Source organism: Hydra viridissima, unplaced genomic scaffold, assembly GCF_058129835.1.
Source record: "Hydra viridissima isolate aposymbiotic clone 2 unplaced genomic scaffold, HvirCarnegie_v1 scaffold_15, whole genome shotgun sequence".
Taxonomy (NCBI): domain Eukaryota; kingdom Metazoa; phylum Cnidaria; class Hydrozoa; order Anthoathecata; family Hydridae; genus Hydra; species Hydra viridissima.
Window position 1 is genome coordinate 9,590,276 of NW_028324314.1, and position 18,969 is coordinate 9,609,244.

General features: G+C 27.8%; 1 protein-coding gene across 1 annotated transcript in view; it reads right to left on the minus strand.

Moving 5' to 3' along the window:
* The window catches only part of LOC145193379 (E3 ubiquitin-protein ligase rnf213-alpha-like), a 70,301-nt gene that overhangs the window by 18,546 nt on the left and 32,786 nt on the right, over positions 1-18,969 (minus strand). The window contains exons 27-47 of the mRNA XM_090072614.1: positions 18,753-18,856; positions 18,300-18,426; positions 17,999-18,191; positions 17,587-17,851; positions 13,647-13,793; positions 13,165-13,264; positions 12,646-12,817; positions 12,236-12,404; positions 11,362-11,447; positions 8,016-8,225; positions 7,718-7,837; positions 7,502-7,619; positions 6,535-6,773; positions 6,228-6,310; positions 5,380-5,513; positions 5,129-5,221; positions 4,295-4,399; positions 3,979-4,145; positions 2,916-3,138; positions 2,236-2,597; positions 717-875 (exon numbers count right to left, since the gene is read on the minus strand). Of these exons, the coding sequence (XP_089928740.1) occupies positions 717-875; positions 2,236-2,597; positions 2,916-3,138; positions 3,979-4,145; positions 4,295-4,399; positions 5,129-5,221; positions 5,380-5,513; positions 6,228-6,310; positions 6,535-6,773; positions 7,502-7,619; positions 7,718-7,837; positions 8,016-8,225; positions 11,362-11,447; positions 12,236-12,404; positions 12,646-12,817; positions 13,165-13,264; positions 13,647-13,793; positions 17,587-17,851; positions 17,999-18,191; positions 18,300-18,426; positions 18,753-18,856 (3,376 nt within the window). The remainder of the gene's footprint in view (positions 1-716; positions 876-2,235; positions 2,598-2,915; positions 3,139-3,978; positions 4,146-4,294; positions 4,400-5,128; positions 5,222-5,379; positions 5,514-6,227; positions 6,311-6,534; positions 6,774-7,501; positions 7,620-7,717; positions 7,838-8,015; positions 8,226-11,361; positions 11,448-12,235; positions 12,405-12,645; positions 12,818-13,164; positions 13,265-13,646; positions 13,794-17,586; positions 17,852-17,998; positions 18,192-18,299; positions 18,427-18,752; positions 18,857-18,969) is intronic.

Sequence of the window (18,969 nt, forward strand, 5' to 3'; positions counted from 1 at the left end):
AAATATGAATGCAAAACTGTATGCAAGATTAACTGTTTCTACTTTTTATAAATGCCATAAAAATTATTTGAATCATATTTTAAAATCAGTGCTTTGTACCACAGAAAATCCTTATTATTTATTGATATTTTTTATATTAAATTTAAAGCTTTTTTAATGACATCACAATCAACGCTATGAGCTAAAGATTCTGAGGAAAGTTAAACAGTATTTAAATGAAAAAAAAAAAAAAAAAATTTCATTGTTTTATTAAAAAGTTATAAATATCTTAAAAAATTAAATCTAAAATTGCATGCAGCATTAACTACTCCTACTTTTTATAAATGCTGTAAAAGTTTTTAGATTTATATTTTAAATTTAATATCTTGTACTGCTGCAAATCCTTATTGTTAATTGATATTTCTAATATTAGATTTAAAACATTTTTAATGGTATTACAATCAAATTAAAACTTAAAGTCTGAGGAAACTTAAACAATATTTAAATAAAAGCAATTAAAAATTTTTTTCATTATTCACTTTTTACTATTTAAAAATTATTTATAAAACAAAATTGTTTTAAAAACTTTTGTTAAAATATTATTTAGAATATACTCAGTGCAAGAATTCTTTTAGGGTTCTAGAAAAAACTAAATTTTTTTCATAAACTTTTCATGAATGCTATTATTTATATTTTTACACCCTTGTTAACAAACAAAATATTTACAGAACTGTCACCTATAAAAGTCTCTCAAGCCAAAGAACTCTTCTTTTCTGTACTTTTTTAAAACATTGCATTCAATTTGTTTGTGATAAACTTTTAAATATCCATTTGTCAGAGGTTCAAACAAAAATGCTATCTTCCCAAAAACAGGAGTATCACTGGAACATATATCTCTAAAAAGATAATTATCTGTATAAATTTTAAAATATAGCTGCTAACTATTTGCATTAGTTTTGGGACAGATTTATTTATTTTTCTTGGAAAAGCATCAGATTCTCACAAAAAAAAATGATCTGGTCTTAAAAACAGCAAGAACCAGCACAGTTATTGCAGCAAGATTGATAACAGATTGAAAATTTCTTTTGGTAGCTTTTCCATTTTTTTTTTATATGCATAAATGTTAATATAATAGTTAATTATTTGTAAGAAATTCCTTTTTTTTTTTTTTTGTATTATATACTCTTCTGTATTATATAATAATACAAGAGCAGAGCATTATTAGTATATACTTTTAATAATAATTAGTATAGCATTTAATGCAATTCAATGCACTATTCCTAATTAAAATAAAATCCTTTATTGAAGTTAGTCAATTTCTTAACTTAACCTCATCAAATGGATCTTACTGATATATTTGAGTCGTATTCTTTTCATGGAAATTAAATGCTTCAGATAAAAATTTAATTTTTATTTGTTTCCTTTTTTTTTAGAAAAGATTCACGCCAAAGTATGTTTATTAATAATTTTATGTGAATTGGAGTAATAGTAAAACATAATAATAATAAGCTCATATTGCTTTTATATGAATCAGAGTATTAATCTATGACTTGTGTAAATGTTAACTCATCAACTGTGCAGAGGTTATATATGTTAAATTATTGTTTGGTAAATACAAATTTAAAAAAAAGATTTTAGATGTGCCTTTTTTTATATTTAATGTTTTTATGTTTAAAATAATGTGTAAGTCTATAATGTAATAATTTTTGCTATTACAATTAATGCAAAAAGTAATTTGTTTTAGGGTTTATGAAACAATTTTAGAAATAAAAATTATTTAATGTGTAAAATAAATGGTAAAAAAATTGGATTAAATATAGTATGTTACTTATATTTAATGCAACAACTTTAGATACTTTTATTCATCTTTGGATATTGTTTTATGTGACTTGTAAAAATCCATCATTTTAAGTTGGTAAACTGCCTCGATTTACCAAAAAGGTTTAAGATAAAATTTCTCATTTACTTACATTTTTCTGTCCAACTTTTCACTTGAAGATTCATGTATCATGCATAGTAGTTTTGTTTTATATTATTTTTTTGGTAGTTAAGTCTTAAATGCTAAAACAGTTTTTTTTTAATTTCATTTTTAGTTACTAATTTCTGCTTTTATTTTTTTCATTTTAATACAAGGACTCAAAGAATATCTCAATATGGATTGCTGTTTAATATTAGCTTTAAATATTAATAGAAAATCATCCAATATTTTCTATCCACACATAAAAAAAGTATAAAAGAATTATGGCGACTATTTACCTGGCAGTACGGACTAGTTCTTCCAGATCAGGCTGACCTCTGTAAAGCATAATACCTCTATTCATTTTAGCAGGATCTAGAGACCAATTAGATATGCCAATAAAAGCTACTCTCTTGTTCTTCAGAGAAGAACCATCTAATGTAAGGTCTTCAGAACCATCAGTTCCGTCTTCTAACAATGGATGAAGTGCCTTTAAAGGCATTCGAGGAGAGTCTTCTGCTAAACCAACTTCATCCAAAACAACAACTGATGCAAAAGTTTCAAGATCTTTTCCTTCTTGAAATCGACTGCACTGCCTGAATGTGTTTATAATTCCTTCTGCTGTTGAAAGAGGACTACATTGATATGATGACATAAAAATCTAAAGAGGTAATAAATCGGAATATCAAATATAATTTTTTGAAAATAAATACATGAAAAATCAGAATATCAAATAGCAATAATTTGAAAAGCACAAAAATATGCAATTAACTACTTTTATTTCAATGTATTTAGAATAAACTATTAACATCAATGATTGCAGCAGTAATCTTAGTTAATTGCTTATATATTTTTGATAACGATTAAAAGGAGTTGTTATCAAATAGTGCGATTGGTCAATAAAAATATTATTTTTACAAATTTTAATATCAAAACAAATTAATCTAAAAAAATCAAAGAAAGAATCAAAGAAAAGTACCTGCTTGAAATTTTTGAAAAGATGAGATTTGGACATGTTTCCTTGCATACAGTCTTGAACAATGGATTTTGCCAAAGATTTAGAACTTCCCGGTTTTCCAACAACAAATAAAGGAATCCGCAACTCAATGCAAACCACCATCATGAAGACATTTTCACACAAGGCTTCATTTTGTGCTATGTTATCTTCAAGCTCTATTTCATCTAACAATTTCTTCTGGAGGCTAAATTACCAAACCAAAAATTGATGGAAAATAATACACAAATCTAATTCAAACCTATATATATATATATCAATGAGGCTTGTGAATTGGTGGAGAGAACAATGGCATTTTAGAACTTCTAGAACTCCATTATGTTCTCGATTGAATCATAATTTGCATTATTCTCAAACAGTGAAAGGGTGTGGGTAGAGAGACTCTACAGCCAACTATTTGAATCCAAAAAATTTAAGCCAACAATGAAGCATGGTGACTTCTCAGATATGGTTTGGAGTGTAATATGTGGCAATTTTTGGTCAGAACTATTAGAGTTCAAAGGTAATATCAATTCCTTAAATATGTTTCCATATTGCAGGAAGGATTCCTTCCAATATTCTCAAGTTGTAGGTTTAAATCAGTCACCTGATATGAATTCCATCAAATATCTGGGCAATAACTTAGAAACTTAGTAAAAAAAAAAAAAAGAAGCCATCATTAAAAACAGAATATTTAAGATTATTGCATGAAACATAACAAGAAGTCCCTTATGATGATATTCATAAGTAAATTTCTAATATGCCTAAAAGGGTTCAAACATTGAAAAATGCAAACAAGATGTCAACTATGTAGTAATTATTCACATTGTAATCATTTAAAAAAATTTTATTGTATCATTTGCCATTTTCAATAAAAGTTTTGGTCTATTGGGTGTCTTATTATATTGTAACTCAACAAGAAAAAAAAACACTTTAATAGATAATTTTATTGCTGTGCAATTTGATTGTAAAAAGAGCAAGAAATTTTTAAAAAGCTTTTAGCAGCAAATTGAGAATTAAAAAAACATAAAGTTTAAAATATTTTTACCTCCCAACTTTGTCTTTAATTTCTTGTGCACCATTTTTTAACATAAATTGACCAGTAAAATACTTTGCTATGTATTCTCGGTATGAATCTCTGTCTTCCAATTTTGCAATATAGCAAACACTTAATGAGTAAATCAGTGCCAACTGCAACTTCGTGTTATAATTAGACTAAAAACAAAATAATTTATGTAAAAAACTAAATATCATTTGTTTATCTAGTGAAAATGGTATTACTTAGACAAAACCATCAGCCCAAAAAATTCAAATTACTGACCAATCAACTTACCAAGTCAGAACTTAAATTACTAAAAACTTACCGAGTCATAACTGTTGTTTTCAAATAACTCCAGCCTCTTGTAAAACCAACTTGTTACCAACAAAGCCCTCTCCACATCTCTCAAACTGACAAAGCTACACTCATCCTTAGAAAAAGCGTGAGTTTATTTATGAAAAGATTAGCCAAAATTCAAAAAACAAAAATGTTGAAAACTGATCACTTTGCCTATCTAACTTAGTTTTGAAAAGAGTAACAACCTTCTTGTTTAACAAAAGTTTGACTCAAAAAAGTAAGTCTTATCAAAATTAATTTTATATAGAAAAATTCAAATTTAACTGTATTTTAAAAATTGAGCATGCATTTTGGGGAACTTTGTTATAACAACAATAGATAAAACATTAATTGCTAAATAATATGACAATTTTTCACACTAAATTCCTGTTCCATGCCCTAAAAGTAGCTTAACACTTACAAATTTTTAGTTTAGAATAGAGGGGACAAGCTTTCACGTATTTTGAAAGGTAAACTAATTAACTGTAAAAATATCAGATAATAATGCTCATATAAGTATTTATCTGAAAGCATAATTTTTAGTAAAAGTAGATAATGATTGTCTTGATTAAATTTAAAATGTTTTTTTGCTGTTATAAAGATGAAAAATTTTTTAGTGGTAAATATATTTGAAGCATTTTTATTTGTATTGAGATGCAAAATGTAAAGGAGGAATTTGCTTTTCTTTCTTAGCTTCCTCTGAACTTGAATATTTTGAACTTTATGTTTTTATATGTAATCAAAGCTACCAAGTTTAGCTTGCACTTGCACATTCAAATTTGGAAAATAAAACACCAAACCTAGAAATAGACAATTGACATACCTTTTGTTTCCTCATATAGGCTTGAGATGCTGCAAGTACATGAACAATTAATTCAAAAAATTGATTGTTGTTTGGTAATTTTCTTTCATTGACCTATGCAAGGAATTTTATGATAAATCACAAGTTTTTAACAACAGCAGGCATTTTTTTCTTTGTGTATATTTTAATTAAAAATACATGAAAACTTTTTGAAGCAAAGTTGCATGAAATAAAGATCAATGAAAATCTGGAATTAAGATACTGAATTTTACATATCGTAAAATGATTTGTCTAGTATAAGCTTCTTCAGTTTCAGCATCCAATTGACCAAAGTCCCAAACAAGAGGAATCATACTCTTTGGTAAAGGATGCACTCGATAAACCAGTTGTCTTAAAGGTATATCACCTTAAAAAAAAAACAACTTTTTTTTAGATTGGAAATATGTGGCCTAATTTGAAACTTCATTTAAATGTGTTATTTTAAAGGAATAATTTTTAAAATATTTATAACAGCTATATTATTGTGTATGCAATTTCAAATACTTTAAATGTGTTATCATAAAAGAATAATTTCTAAAATATTTATTATAGCTATACATATTATGTGTTCAATTTCAAAAACAGTTTTTTAACAAATAGTAAATTACTTAGCAAAAACAACTTTTTAATAAATTGTTTAAAAGAATTTCTAAAAATAAAAATATCAAGCCTACAAGTTTTCTTCTAAAGGTCAAGTTACTCAAGCAATATACATTTTTTGTTTATAGGTTTATAAGACCAAGATACTCAATCAATATATACTTAAATGTTCATCTTTTATTTGATGTTTGTAAGAAAACATAGGCTTTAAAACTTTGCTTTTACAGAATGAAGTGTTACTGTGAAAGCTAAAGTTAACATTGTTTTAGATATGTATCAAAACATTTACATTCTTAATGTAATTGTTTAGATACATTAATAATATAATTGATATAACTTTTTATAAAATGATTAGTTTTTTTAATTATTACCCTTGTTTCAAATGTTGATTTTTTAAAAAAACTTAAGTTAAAGAATTTGTAGTTCATAAAGAAATTTTCACTTCATTACTTTTTACTTGATTGTTAACAAAGAAAATTACCAATTTTTTCGTAGGTAGACTTGGCATTCACATGGTATCCTAATCCAGCAGATTCTAACTTTTTTATCATGTTTTTTGAATGCCTTAAAAACAAAAGCTCTATTTCAAAGTCTAAAACTAAGAATATTAAAATAAAACTTGATTCCTTTTAAAGATCATTTGAGTTAGACAAATGTTTACAAAACACAAGTTTATTTTAAGCCACAAACTATTTGGTTTATTTACAATTCTTGCCATAGAATTTAGATTTTATTTTGAATTTTAATTACTTTTTGTTAAAATTTTGAGCTAAGACTACATAGCTTACTTCTTGTATGGGTTACAAGCAGCAATTATTTCAAGTCCACACTCTGCCAATCCCAATGGTTTACCATCAGCTCTTTTATCAACCATAATTTCTTTGATTAGTCCAATTGCATCAGATGTATTTGCTTCATCAAAAAACAAAATTGTATTTAACTTGTAGTTATCATAGTTCTCCTTTGCTAAAGATTTTGCTTGATTAATTCTTATCAAAATATCTTGATGAGTCACACCTCCATGGACCTAATTTAGAACAAAAGCCTTATTAAAACTTGGGTATTCAGAGTAACATAAGTTAAATAAAATTCATTTAAAAAAAGGGTTACAAACTAACCCAGCAATTTTACTACGAAATAAAATATACATACAGGCAACAATTATGTCAACTTAATGTATAATTTTGTCTCCTATTTTTAACTGAAAAGGTTAGTTTAATCTTTTGTAACCAGTGTAAAAGCGAAATTGCATTTTTTACAAAACTATATTTTGTCTGCTAAGATTCTTAAAAACTACTTTTAACTCATTCTAAATTGCTTTAATCTCTTCTTATACACTGGTATATATAGTATAATTAAATAAAATAATAAAACTTAGTTTCTAAAGCTAGAAAACTAAATGAACCATTTTTCAATATATGCATCCTACTATCTGCTTGCTTATACTTGTAGCTCATAAAAAAGAATTAAACAAGAAATTAATGTTTAAATTACAATCACAAATGGCTTTTAAAAGTTAATTATCTAAGAAAAGTGGTATTTCAGATCATTATAAAAAAAATCTAAAACCTTCTGTTAGTTCAAGAGACCTTCAACTGTTTAGAGCTCCATTACTAGCGAGCATATATATTTGATTTATTACAATTAAAACCATCTCCATAACCTTAGATTTATTTGTTTTGTTTAATAAAAATGGTTTTCATAAAATCTTATATTGTTATGAAATTATAAATGTTATATAACCAGAAGCACAACCTTCACAAGCAACATGTTTTGTATTCCTGTCTCTCCAGCTCGAAGAGCACACATGAATTTAATTAATTTTGTTTTACCACAGCCAGTTTCACCCATCATTATTACTGGAATCATGCATCTAAAAAACAATATCTAAAATTTAACAAAAATAAAAAATATTTTTTTAACTTTATTTTAATAAATAACAAAAGTATTAAACTGTAAAGCTATATGAACCTTAATCGCATGTGAATGGCTAGTATTTTCTTCATGTTATCAATAGTTAGCTCATATGAAGGGTCTGGGTCAAAACAATTCACACCAAGTACACAACAAAGTATTTCTAATTTTTCTTTTCTAAATAACAAAAGTGAAAAGAAGATGATGACAAAGAAATAAAAATGTGCTGGAGAGGACAATAAGCAAAAAGAAATTAATACAAGCAAACAAGATTAAGTAGAAAAAAAACAGAAGATTTTAAAAGCAAAAATGTAGTTTAAATAAAACTTTAGAAATATTGAAAAGAAAAATGTACCGAGATAAAAGTTTGTAATTGGTGTTTAAACTGCCCCATCTAGCTCCATGCATCTGACGATAAATATCAGCATAAAGCTCTTTTGACATTATACCCTGCTTTATGATGGTTCCACGGTCTGGATCCAATAAATTGCCTGATACATCAACATTGAATCCAAAAAATGTCATGGTGACACGGTCTTGATTGAAAAACAAATAAGGGTGGGAGCTTGAGAAAAAAAAACAATCACTATGATCAAAAAATAATTCAAAATAAAACATTTAAGGAAAAAGTTTTAGTCCTCTTTCACATAATATAATTCACAAAACATTTCTAATTCATTCATTACATTGATAGTTAAGAATTTAACCCCTGATGATCAATTTTTTTAAAAAGAGTCCCAAAAAAATTATATCTTTTTATGAATATATTATTTAGTAAACAATATTTTTTCATAATACTTGAAATAAAAACAAAGAAAAAAAATTATACCTATGAAAAACAAGATTTTTATTTATTTTATTACTAGAGTTAATTCAATTATGGTTATTATATTTAGTTGCAGGAAAAGTTTTATTGGTTTTATGTATGCTATTTTTGTCTATAAACAAAGTTTTATTGGTTTGATGTACTCTATTTCATTATATAGCTTTCAATGCAGAATTGAACGCTCTTTCTAATGATGCTATTCATACTTGCAGTTATATTTTCTTTGTTTCTTAGCAAATTGCTATACAATCTTATTGGATAATTTTTGGTCAATTTTCTTGTATGAGTTCATATTGGGACAAAGTGCTGACAAGATGACTGAAAAAATTAACCAGGCATTTAGGCTCAATAGTGTATGTAAACATACTATTCAGCATAGGTTCACAAAATTTCATTATGGAGATATCAGCCTCTATGATGAGCTCTGTTGTTACCAACCTACAGTAATCCAGGACAAGGATCTGAAGACTGTGGTGGAAACCAACCCTTTCTAAATAGTTTGGGGGATTGCAGCAGAACTGGGAGTAAGTCAGCAAGATGGTTTGAAACAATGGGAAAGGTGAAAGTGGATGCCCCACAATTTGAACAATTGACAGAGCTTGTCACATTATTAGGTTTGTTTTTCTTTGCTTATATGCAACAAAAACAACCTTTTCTTAGACCAAATCATGATGCAAGATGAAAATTCTGTACAATAACTAGGGACAATTGGGACAGTGGTTAAACGACAACAAGCCCTCCAGGCACTTTCCGAAGTCAAACATCCACCAAAAAAAAGACTATGGTTACAGTATGGTTGTCTGCAGCCAATTTGATCCATTATAACTTCTTTGAACCAGGCCAAACCATTACTGCAGAATCCTGGAGAGTTGAAGCTGACAAAATGTATGGAAAATTATGAAAGAAGCAACTGGTATTGGTCATGAGATGAGCATCAAAGTTCTGCCTCACCTATCATACTCCCCAGACCTTGCGGCAACTAACTACCACCTTTTCAAGTACTTCAATAACTTTCTTACTTATAGAATGTTTGCCAACCAGGACCAGGCAAAAATGGCCTTGGTTAATTTTATTGACTCCTGAGCACCAAAATTTTTTCCTGACAGAATAAATCTACTTTTTTCTTATTTGCAAAAGTTTGCTGATTTAATTGTTCTTATTTAAACTGATTTGAGAAAGTATTACGAATGTTATTGAGTGTTAAAGTTTACCTTTTAAAACCAACAAGACTTTTCTGACAGCCTAATAGTTTTCAGAAAAGTCTTCTCAGATTTTGCAACAACACTAAAAAGTATTGACACTCAAGTTAGTTTGAGTGTGTGTTAAGGGATTATGTACATCATGGCAGATTTATACTGTAGGCCTTACCACCGTGCAAACAGCGTATCTGACTGGGAGCCTATTTTTTAAACAGCGAAATAGCAGAAAACTAATAAATTTGGTTTGGTAAATTTATGTTAAACCCAACAAACATATAGCTTTTAATAAATTACAAACTGAAATTAAAACAAAAGCTTTCTTAACTTGTAACTTTTTCTTAGATGACATCATAGTAGTAAAAAAAACATGTATGTATGTATGTATATATGTATGTATGTATGTATGTATGTATGTATGTATGTATGTATGTATGTATGTATGTATGTATGTATGTATGTATGTATGTATGTATGTATGTATGTATGTATGTATGTATGTATGTATGTATGTATGTATAGTCTTATACAATTAAACTATATATTTCAAACCAAATACTGTCTCTCATGAAGGTATTTTTTGCTAAGGATTCATTTAATAATTTAATTGAACATTTTTTGATAAAACTTCAAAAAAAATTTTTTGTTATTAATGAGGAGGTTTTTTTGTGCAAACTTAAAACCTTCATTTCAACTACCTCCAAAAATTGTTCTTTTTGATAGCCTTAACTTTACCTATCACTCTTTTTAACTTTTTTTACTTCTAATTAACTTTCTAATGATCCAAAGGTGATCAAAAATAATACCAATTATGTATTATAACTAATTTTTTGAAGATCAGACTGTTTACATTACATTTCTTTTTACTTCTAGAACTTTCTAATGATCCAAAGGTGATCAAAAATAATACCAATTATGTATTATAACTAATATTTATTTTATTGTATTATAACTAATATTTTGAAGATCAGACCGTTTACATTACATTTCTTTTTAGTCAACATATTACTAATAAATTGTTTACTCTATTTATACAAAATTTAAAGTTGCTAAAACAAAAATTGACTTTTAATAGTACCCATAAGTCTATGATATATGGCACGCTTATGGTAATTTGGCACATAAAAACACCCTGATACCACAACAACGCATAATAATTGGATTGACATGCAACTCCATTACGCCAAATTATCATAAAATAATTTTGACGTAAATTTCTTCCAATCATTTTATACTATTACTAATGTAAGTGCAACAGTAACTGCAAAGGATAGTAATGTAGGAGATACTTAAAATGTAAAAATGTATCAAACAAAACTATTTGATTATTCTAATCTTCTAATGTTGCCTTTAGTAACAAATGAGTTACAGGATAGCATAATTTACTTACAGTTTTGTAAAGCTTATCTATGAAGTGATTTATTTCAATGTAAAAAAAATTGCATTAATACTTTTGTAGATTAATAGTTTTTAGGTAAACTTTAACATTTAAATAAATTTAACAACAGCAGATTAGATAAGTATCTAAACTATCAAACCCATAAGTTTTGTTTAAATATTCAACCAGCCTGCTCCATGCAATCATTGAAAAATTTATTGAAAGCAAATCACTAGTGTAAAAACCATAAATGTAACAGTTGTATAATAGTGATGAACTAAAATATGAAAACTGAACAAACCTGTGTTCCCATCTTCTTTTCAGTTCAATCATAATTTCATTCTCATTATAAAGATCATCCAATGAAACTGACCGAGTTGAGAAGTCCTAAAAAGTCGATATATTTTTTGGTATCTAAACAAAATGAACCTTTGCTAGAACAAAGGTTCTAAAGAGTTTTTCAATTTTAAACTCAATTTTTATGGAAAGTTTTAATCCTACTTAATTTAATTTCTCTTCTTTCAAAAAATCTCATTAAGCCTTTTAAAAATATTTATTTACTATTTATTTATCTATTACTATTTATTTATTTATTAACTGGAAAAAAAGACAAAAAAAAGAAAATTATCTAAAAAACTTTTATTTGGAATGTAAGACTACTTAATTTACTGTTAATTGTCTATAGTGATACTTGAGGACCCCCATGGTGGAAGGTAGAAGGGCTAAACAAATTTAATTTAAATGACTGAAACTGCTGATTACTGCATTTTTAGACATTTAGGCAACCATATGTGATAAGACAATTATCCTGGAGATTATCTCACAGAAACTAATTTTATTGGCTATGGTGTAACATGGATTTTCTTACTTTTATTTTATCATGCCCTAATATTTTTTTTTTAAGATTTAAATTTAAAAATTTCTTACGCTCTGTTGATAAAAGTTGAAGGGAGGTTAAGGAGGAAATTTAAGTATTTTGTCTTTTTTGCCAACAAGTTTAAAATAAGGCATAATGATTTTTAACTTTTATTAATTAAAAGCCAAAGCATCTAAAAAAGTTTTAATTTAAAAGACTTAAAGCAAAACTCTGCACAAGCTTAGGTCATTAGTAACAAAAAAAACTGAGATGTTTATGGAAAAAATAAGAAAAATTAAAGAATTTTTAAATATATTACCTGAGCCATTTCTAGCAGAAAACTAATGACAAAAATTTTAAATCCACGCAAATCTTCTGCACAATAAATGCTTGTAAAAGCACACTGTTCACAGTCAATAAGTTGAGTATTGAAAAAGTGCATGAAATTTCTTACTTCATTCCAACAAGGGTTTTTTACACCGCAATATCTAAATTTGATAAGCAAACATCCAAAATAAAATTTTTTGAATTCTTAATTTAAGGTTAAACTTTAAAAATCTAAAAAACCTTGGTTCTTAAAATATGAGACCTTAGTTGCTAAAATAAGTAAATGTTAACTTGATTTACTTTAACAGTTAAACAAAAATTTTATTAAAAAAATATTATTTATTTTTTTAACAAAATATTAAATCTTATTTCCTAAAATAAATAAATCTTAATTTCAATTACTTTAACAGTATGTTCAAACAATCTTTCTGGTTCATCACAAGACGAGTCGAGTTGTAAATGAAACTGTTCAGCAAGGATTTATTAGTATCATACAAGTTTAAGTACTGGCAGACTCGCTGCATAACAGGTTTTTTATGTTCTTCAGTGTCATGCCAAACCATTTTTTGAAACTCTAGATCAATATTTTTTTTTTAAACCACATAAAACAATAAATAATTTTTACTTCAAAATTTTTTGCAAATATATATATGTCAAAGCTTTAATTACATAAAACAAATAAACTATAAATAATATGTGTACATGTATATCTACTAAATAAACAGATACTTTAGTTAAGTAAAACATTAGTTTTTATTAAAAATAAGTTTTACTACACCTTTAAATATTACTTAAATAAAAATAGCACATTAACAATGATTTTTATTACCATTAAATTCATGATCCTATATTGAAGTCAAAAAGCATGACTTTAAGACTAAAAAAGCATGCAAAAAAAACAACATTGAGGCAGTACTTTACCTTGGCCATGGAGAACTTGAAAAACCTCAAGAGGAGAAAGACACATAACACAAGGAAGCATATTAGCAACTACACCAAAACCAAGTGTTTCTCTAACATCCTAGAAATACCTTGATAATTTAGTAATAAAAAAACCAAACACAAAAACTTATCTTGAATAAAATTCTACAAATATTAAGAAAAATAGTTGACAGTTTGGTTTCAAGTAGGATACAATAATCCAATCATCAAGACAACAGCTTACAATTTTTTAAAAAATTAAAATACATTTATTGATAGTTGAAACAAATACACATTAAAAAAAAAATGCTTGCTGCAAAAGCACATATAATACAACTTAAAAAAGTTAATTTTGTCTATGCATATTATATTTTTCTTTTTACAAATTTTTATCAAATTGATTAAAACTAAAAAAATTATCAGATTGAGAAAAAAATTGTGACAATTATTTTAAACAATTATGCAATGCAGCATGTACTCACCCTACTGGGCAGTTCGTCATAAGCTTCCTGGGTTATCTCAATAATACAAGTATCATTATCATTCATCCTCCACAGTTTTCCTGAATTTGTTTTCAAAGATCCCAGGACAACAAGGTTGAAAAGAAATGAATCTAAGCCATGTCTAATCTAAAGAAAAAACTCTTGCTGTAGTAAAAAGAAAAAATAGAAATTACTATAAAGGATTGATGACTCTTTAAGTTGTCTTAATGAAATATATATTGTAAACTTAGTAGCATATATACTTCAGAAACATATTGTAAACTCAGTAGCATATATTGTACAGCTTGCACCCTTGAATTTTGCACTAAGATTAAAAGTGATAAGACAAAGACTGTGAGGACTTTAAGGTTTATTAGAGCATCTATGAGGAAGATGGCCAAAGAAATCTCTATTAGTGAGCAAACAATCAGTTAAATATGACCTAAAGGCCAAGTCTGGAGCTGGTTCCTAAAGACACCTTATTATTGAAAAAGTTAAGACCAAACAAGTTGAGAGAAGTAAGAACTTTTTGTCTATTCTTAAAAACAATCAACCAATAATTCTATTTTCAGAAAAAAAAACAAAAAAACAGCAGGACTCATTACTACAGTGGGTTGCATAAATATAGAATCAGTTGATTTTTAATATGATTTTTTTTATGTTTTTTTAAAATTTAAAGCAAACAAAAAAGTTAATAATTTAAATTGTTTTAAATTTTTTTAACAGTAGTATTATAAACAAAATAAGAAAAAAAAATATTCTTCCAAAAAAAATTTTAAGATACTTTTTTATGAGAAATATATACAACTGCTAAAAAAAAAAAAAAAAAAAAACAGAGCAAAAATTTAGACTCAGGGAGCATTTTAGTATTTTTTATGTGCACCACGAACTTTCACACGTGCACGAACACGTCTAGGCATAGATTCAACCAGTCAGATGCATAATTCTCTTGGAAATTCTTTCCAAACCTTTTCTAAGGCCTGCTGTAATTGCGCAACACTGGCTATGCTCTCATTGACCAATCTCTTGTCTATCCAAGCCCAAATGGGATTGAGATCTGGAGAACGAGCTGGCCAAGGCATGACCATAATGTTTTTCTGATCAAGCCATTCTTTAACCAAGATTGCAGTGTAAGCCGTTGCGCCATCGTGCTGAAAAATCCATTGTTGTCGTTTTCCATAAAAAGCTCTGGCTGTTGGCAAAAGTTCACTTTCGAGGGTCTCTGTAGTTGTACTGGTTAATTCTGCCGCTATAAATGTTGTATGACCCTGTTCCTTTATGGAAGAAGCATTCCCATATTCCGACTGATCCTCCTCTGCCTTGTATCCTTGTTACACAAAAACGCTCTTTGAACTTTTCACCAGCCAGCCTCTTGATGAGTAATCTTGACTTACGATTTATCACCTCAAAATTGGATTCGTCGCTGAAAATGACTTTGGCCCAGTCTTCTACAGACCAGTGAAGTCTTTCTCTACACCACTTTAATCTTTTTAGGCGATCTGAGATAGCAAAAGTGGTTTTCGAGCAGCGACTTAGCAATCTAAGCCTTTCTTATTTAGGCATCTTCGTACAGTCCACCTACTAACACTAACGTTACCAGGCGTATTTGTAAACCCTTCAGCAAGTTCGCGGTAAGAAATTTTAGGGTCTTGTTTAAACTTTCGATAGAGATAACTTTGGTCTCTTGAAGTTAGCTTTAAAGGCCTACCAAGCCTTGGTAAATATTTGACATCATTATGTAAGTCGTGGTTTTTCAACGTTGTTTGTAATCATTTAAGCAAAACATTGCACATTCGAGCTATTTCTCATTGGCTTTTTTTTTATCTTTTAGCAGACCTACAATTTGCCATCGTACGTTGTCTGAAACAGCTTTTCTGCCCATTTTTGTCTTTTTACTTTACCAAATAATTGCCAATGCGAAAAACTCAAGATATAAAGATGATAACTTAATTTTATTTTCGCAAGAACGTTTATATAATTTGAAAGAAATCAATTACCAAATTTTAGATCGCTCGGATACCATTTCGTTGAGATATTTCAACTTAAGTCGTTAAATTTTAGTTGACTCTATATTTTTGCTACATTAGAAATACAGTTATGTTCTAATTGAATTAATAATTACTCAAGACTGGTTAACCTAATGAGTTCGAATTATATACCATTTGATAGAGAATCAATTAATTAACACATGTAATACGCTTTTAATCATATAAGTTTGTTGGTTTCAAAGATAATTTTTAAAAAAACAAAAATTTCGCATAAAAAAACTAGTGACTCTATATTTATGCAACCCACTGTATATTAGCCCCTCAAAATCAGAAGATGTTCCAGAGTCCATTATGTTTAAACTCAGGATAAAACATTCTGCATTTGTGATGTTTGGAGTTGGAGATGTCTCCTAATTTTGTTGATTCAGGGGTCAAAATCAATGCAGATGTGTATATTGAAATCTTAGGAGACCATATTTGGCAATGGAAGACCTCTAACTTTGACCCTGATGCCAAAATTGTGTACCAGCAGGATGGGGCTCCACCCCATACAGCCAGAAAGACCTAGAATAGGCTCACCAAGCTTTCCAGATTTAAACCCTTTGGAATACAATATATGGGCATATTTTAAGTCAAAGGCCTTTGCATCTCCCCACAACAGAATGGCAGCTCTGGTGGCCTCTGTCATCAAGTAGTGGAATGCCAAGCCCAAGGAGTAAGACAATGAAGACATGTAAGAGGTTAAGGCCTAGAAATGAGGCTGTGATCAAGTCCAATGGTTTACACATTAAGTAATTTATTTGAAATTCATGGAAAAATGAAAATTATTTTGCCAAAAGTATTCCCTTGTTTACTTGCTTTTACAACCTGTAGTTTTCAAAAAATTTTATATATAATTTTATAGGCACATTCTGTAAATAAGTTTATAATGACAGAATGTTTAATTGTAATTAAGTATGTAAATTTTATGTGTTAAAGTGATTTGATTTATGATTTATATGGTTTTAAACATGCTCAAGCATAAGTATTTCCTCATTTTACAATTGAAAGTGAGCCAATATTGACCAAATAACCAGTTGATGCGTTAAATCAACTGTATAAGGACTGTATAACAATTTTTATTGCAATTGAATTAATGGTTAATAACTGTACTTTGAAAACTGATGTAATTCAAAATTATACACTCACCATAAAGTTCTTTTTAATGAATAAAATGACAGTGTAAGAAAATTTGAAAAGAATTTGCAATAAAATCTAAAAATGTGTAATTCTTTTCAAAAATATAGTTTTATCATTAACATTTTTATTTACATTTTTACAGTTTAATTGAGAACTTTTTTTGGTGAGATCTAGAAAGAAAGGTGAGAAATTTGGTATTTTTATTTTACCATAATAAACATTAATGTATGTCTAGGCCTGTTCAATGCAAACTTTTTTTCTTATACTATTTAACCAACCTTTAATTAATTCTGTTATAACAATTTGAGTCTTTTTCATCAGCACAAAAGACCATACTTTAGTATGCATACTGCAAGCTTTTAAGCCTATTGTAATTGTAAAAAATAGATTTCTCTATATCATGCTTACACTATAACTACTTCACAAAAATTCAGCAAGTTTTTTAAATAGCAAGATGAGTTGAAAGAAAATTGTAATTAAATATGTATACAATCTCCATAGAGATGATATTGGACAGACTGGTCAACACTCTATATTTTTACTAACAGCTACTGTATTAGTAACATGTACTATAATAAAAGGTAAGAACTTAATCAGTTATATGCTATACTTCATTGCACCACATCATTCAAGAAATAAACATACTGATCATCATATTGAACTTAGGGCAATTTCTCAAAACTGTACTGGTAAGAAAGTTTTTAAAAGGGTTATCAAATATTTTCAAAATATCATTTAACAAAAAAAAGACCTTAATAAAATTAATCTCTTACCATTGGTGTAACATCAAAATGATAGAGTCTTGGAAACAGCGCATTAGGTCTTTCTTCAAATTCTAGTAATCTTTTGACTATTGCATTTGTGTTTACTGTTGTACCATGTACAGGTACAGTAACAACATGGTTCTTATTTTCACTAAACTGCATAGTATTTTGGTAATTTGCTTCTAAATGAGAAGAAAGTTGTCCACCACATTTTTCTACAAAAAAGGATTTTCCCATGCCACTTTTCTTTGATTTCACCACCAGTGCTTTGTATCTACATAGAATAGTAAAAAACTGATAAAAAAAAAAAAAAAAAAAAAGATTTGTATGAAAAACAAAATTAATACAAGTGAACATGAAGCAAAAAAAACTAATAGATATTGAACATCAAAATAAAATAGTTATAAAAAATCTTATTTACATGAGTCCATTATGTTTAACTCCAGCCTTTTGATCTGAAAGTTTGTTCCTGAGACATTTTTTAAGAGCCTCACAAATCTGATCTCTGCTAAGATAACTTGACATTTTCAGTTTATATTGGTCAAGAGCTGTTACAAGATATGAATTATGTTGGTTCTCATTACTACAAAATACTACAAGTGGACTCATATTTCCTAAACATTAAAAAAAACTCTTATTTCCTTTAAAAATTTTAAAAAAGATAAAGGAGGAAAGGGTTGAATAGGAGAGAAAATAGGGGGAAATTTGTTTTTCTTTCTAACCTAGTTTCATCATCTTTTGCAAGAAGACATATACTCTTTCACATATCTCATATTTAAGGCTATCATCAATTACCAAGCAATATAGACCTTCTTTACTGTAAACAGCTCGCATTATCAAAAGTTCAATCTAAATCCATAAACAAATAAAAGATGAAAAAAAATCTGTTTCAATCCAAGATTACAAGCTCAAATAATCTTGCACTCAAAAACTGGGTTACTTGACAGTGATGCAATAATTTGTTAACTACATTTTAAATAAAACATTTAAGCTCTTTCAGTTGTGTCAAACAGTGGTGTTTTGCTTATTTTGAGTATAGATACAGCATTTGTTTGAGCTCAAGTTATTTACTGCTACATATCATAAAACTTGATGAATGATAAATTAAAAACTAAAGAAAATGAAGATCTCATTTTTAAATATTAAGTTGAAAGTTATGATAGTGTTGTGCTTACCTCTTCAATTGAGACAGATTCATCACAAAGTAAAACTTCTTCTGATGAAGGTAACGCTCCATCTTTATAAAGATAAATCTCAAGCACTGCATAGAGGATATCATCTTCATAAAAGTAAGAATACAATAAGAATAATTGAGCCTGAAAAGCTACACAAGTTCAATCATAGAAAAATCAAGAAAGTTACAAATGACAGACATGATAAATACTGTCTTTG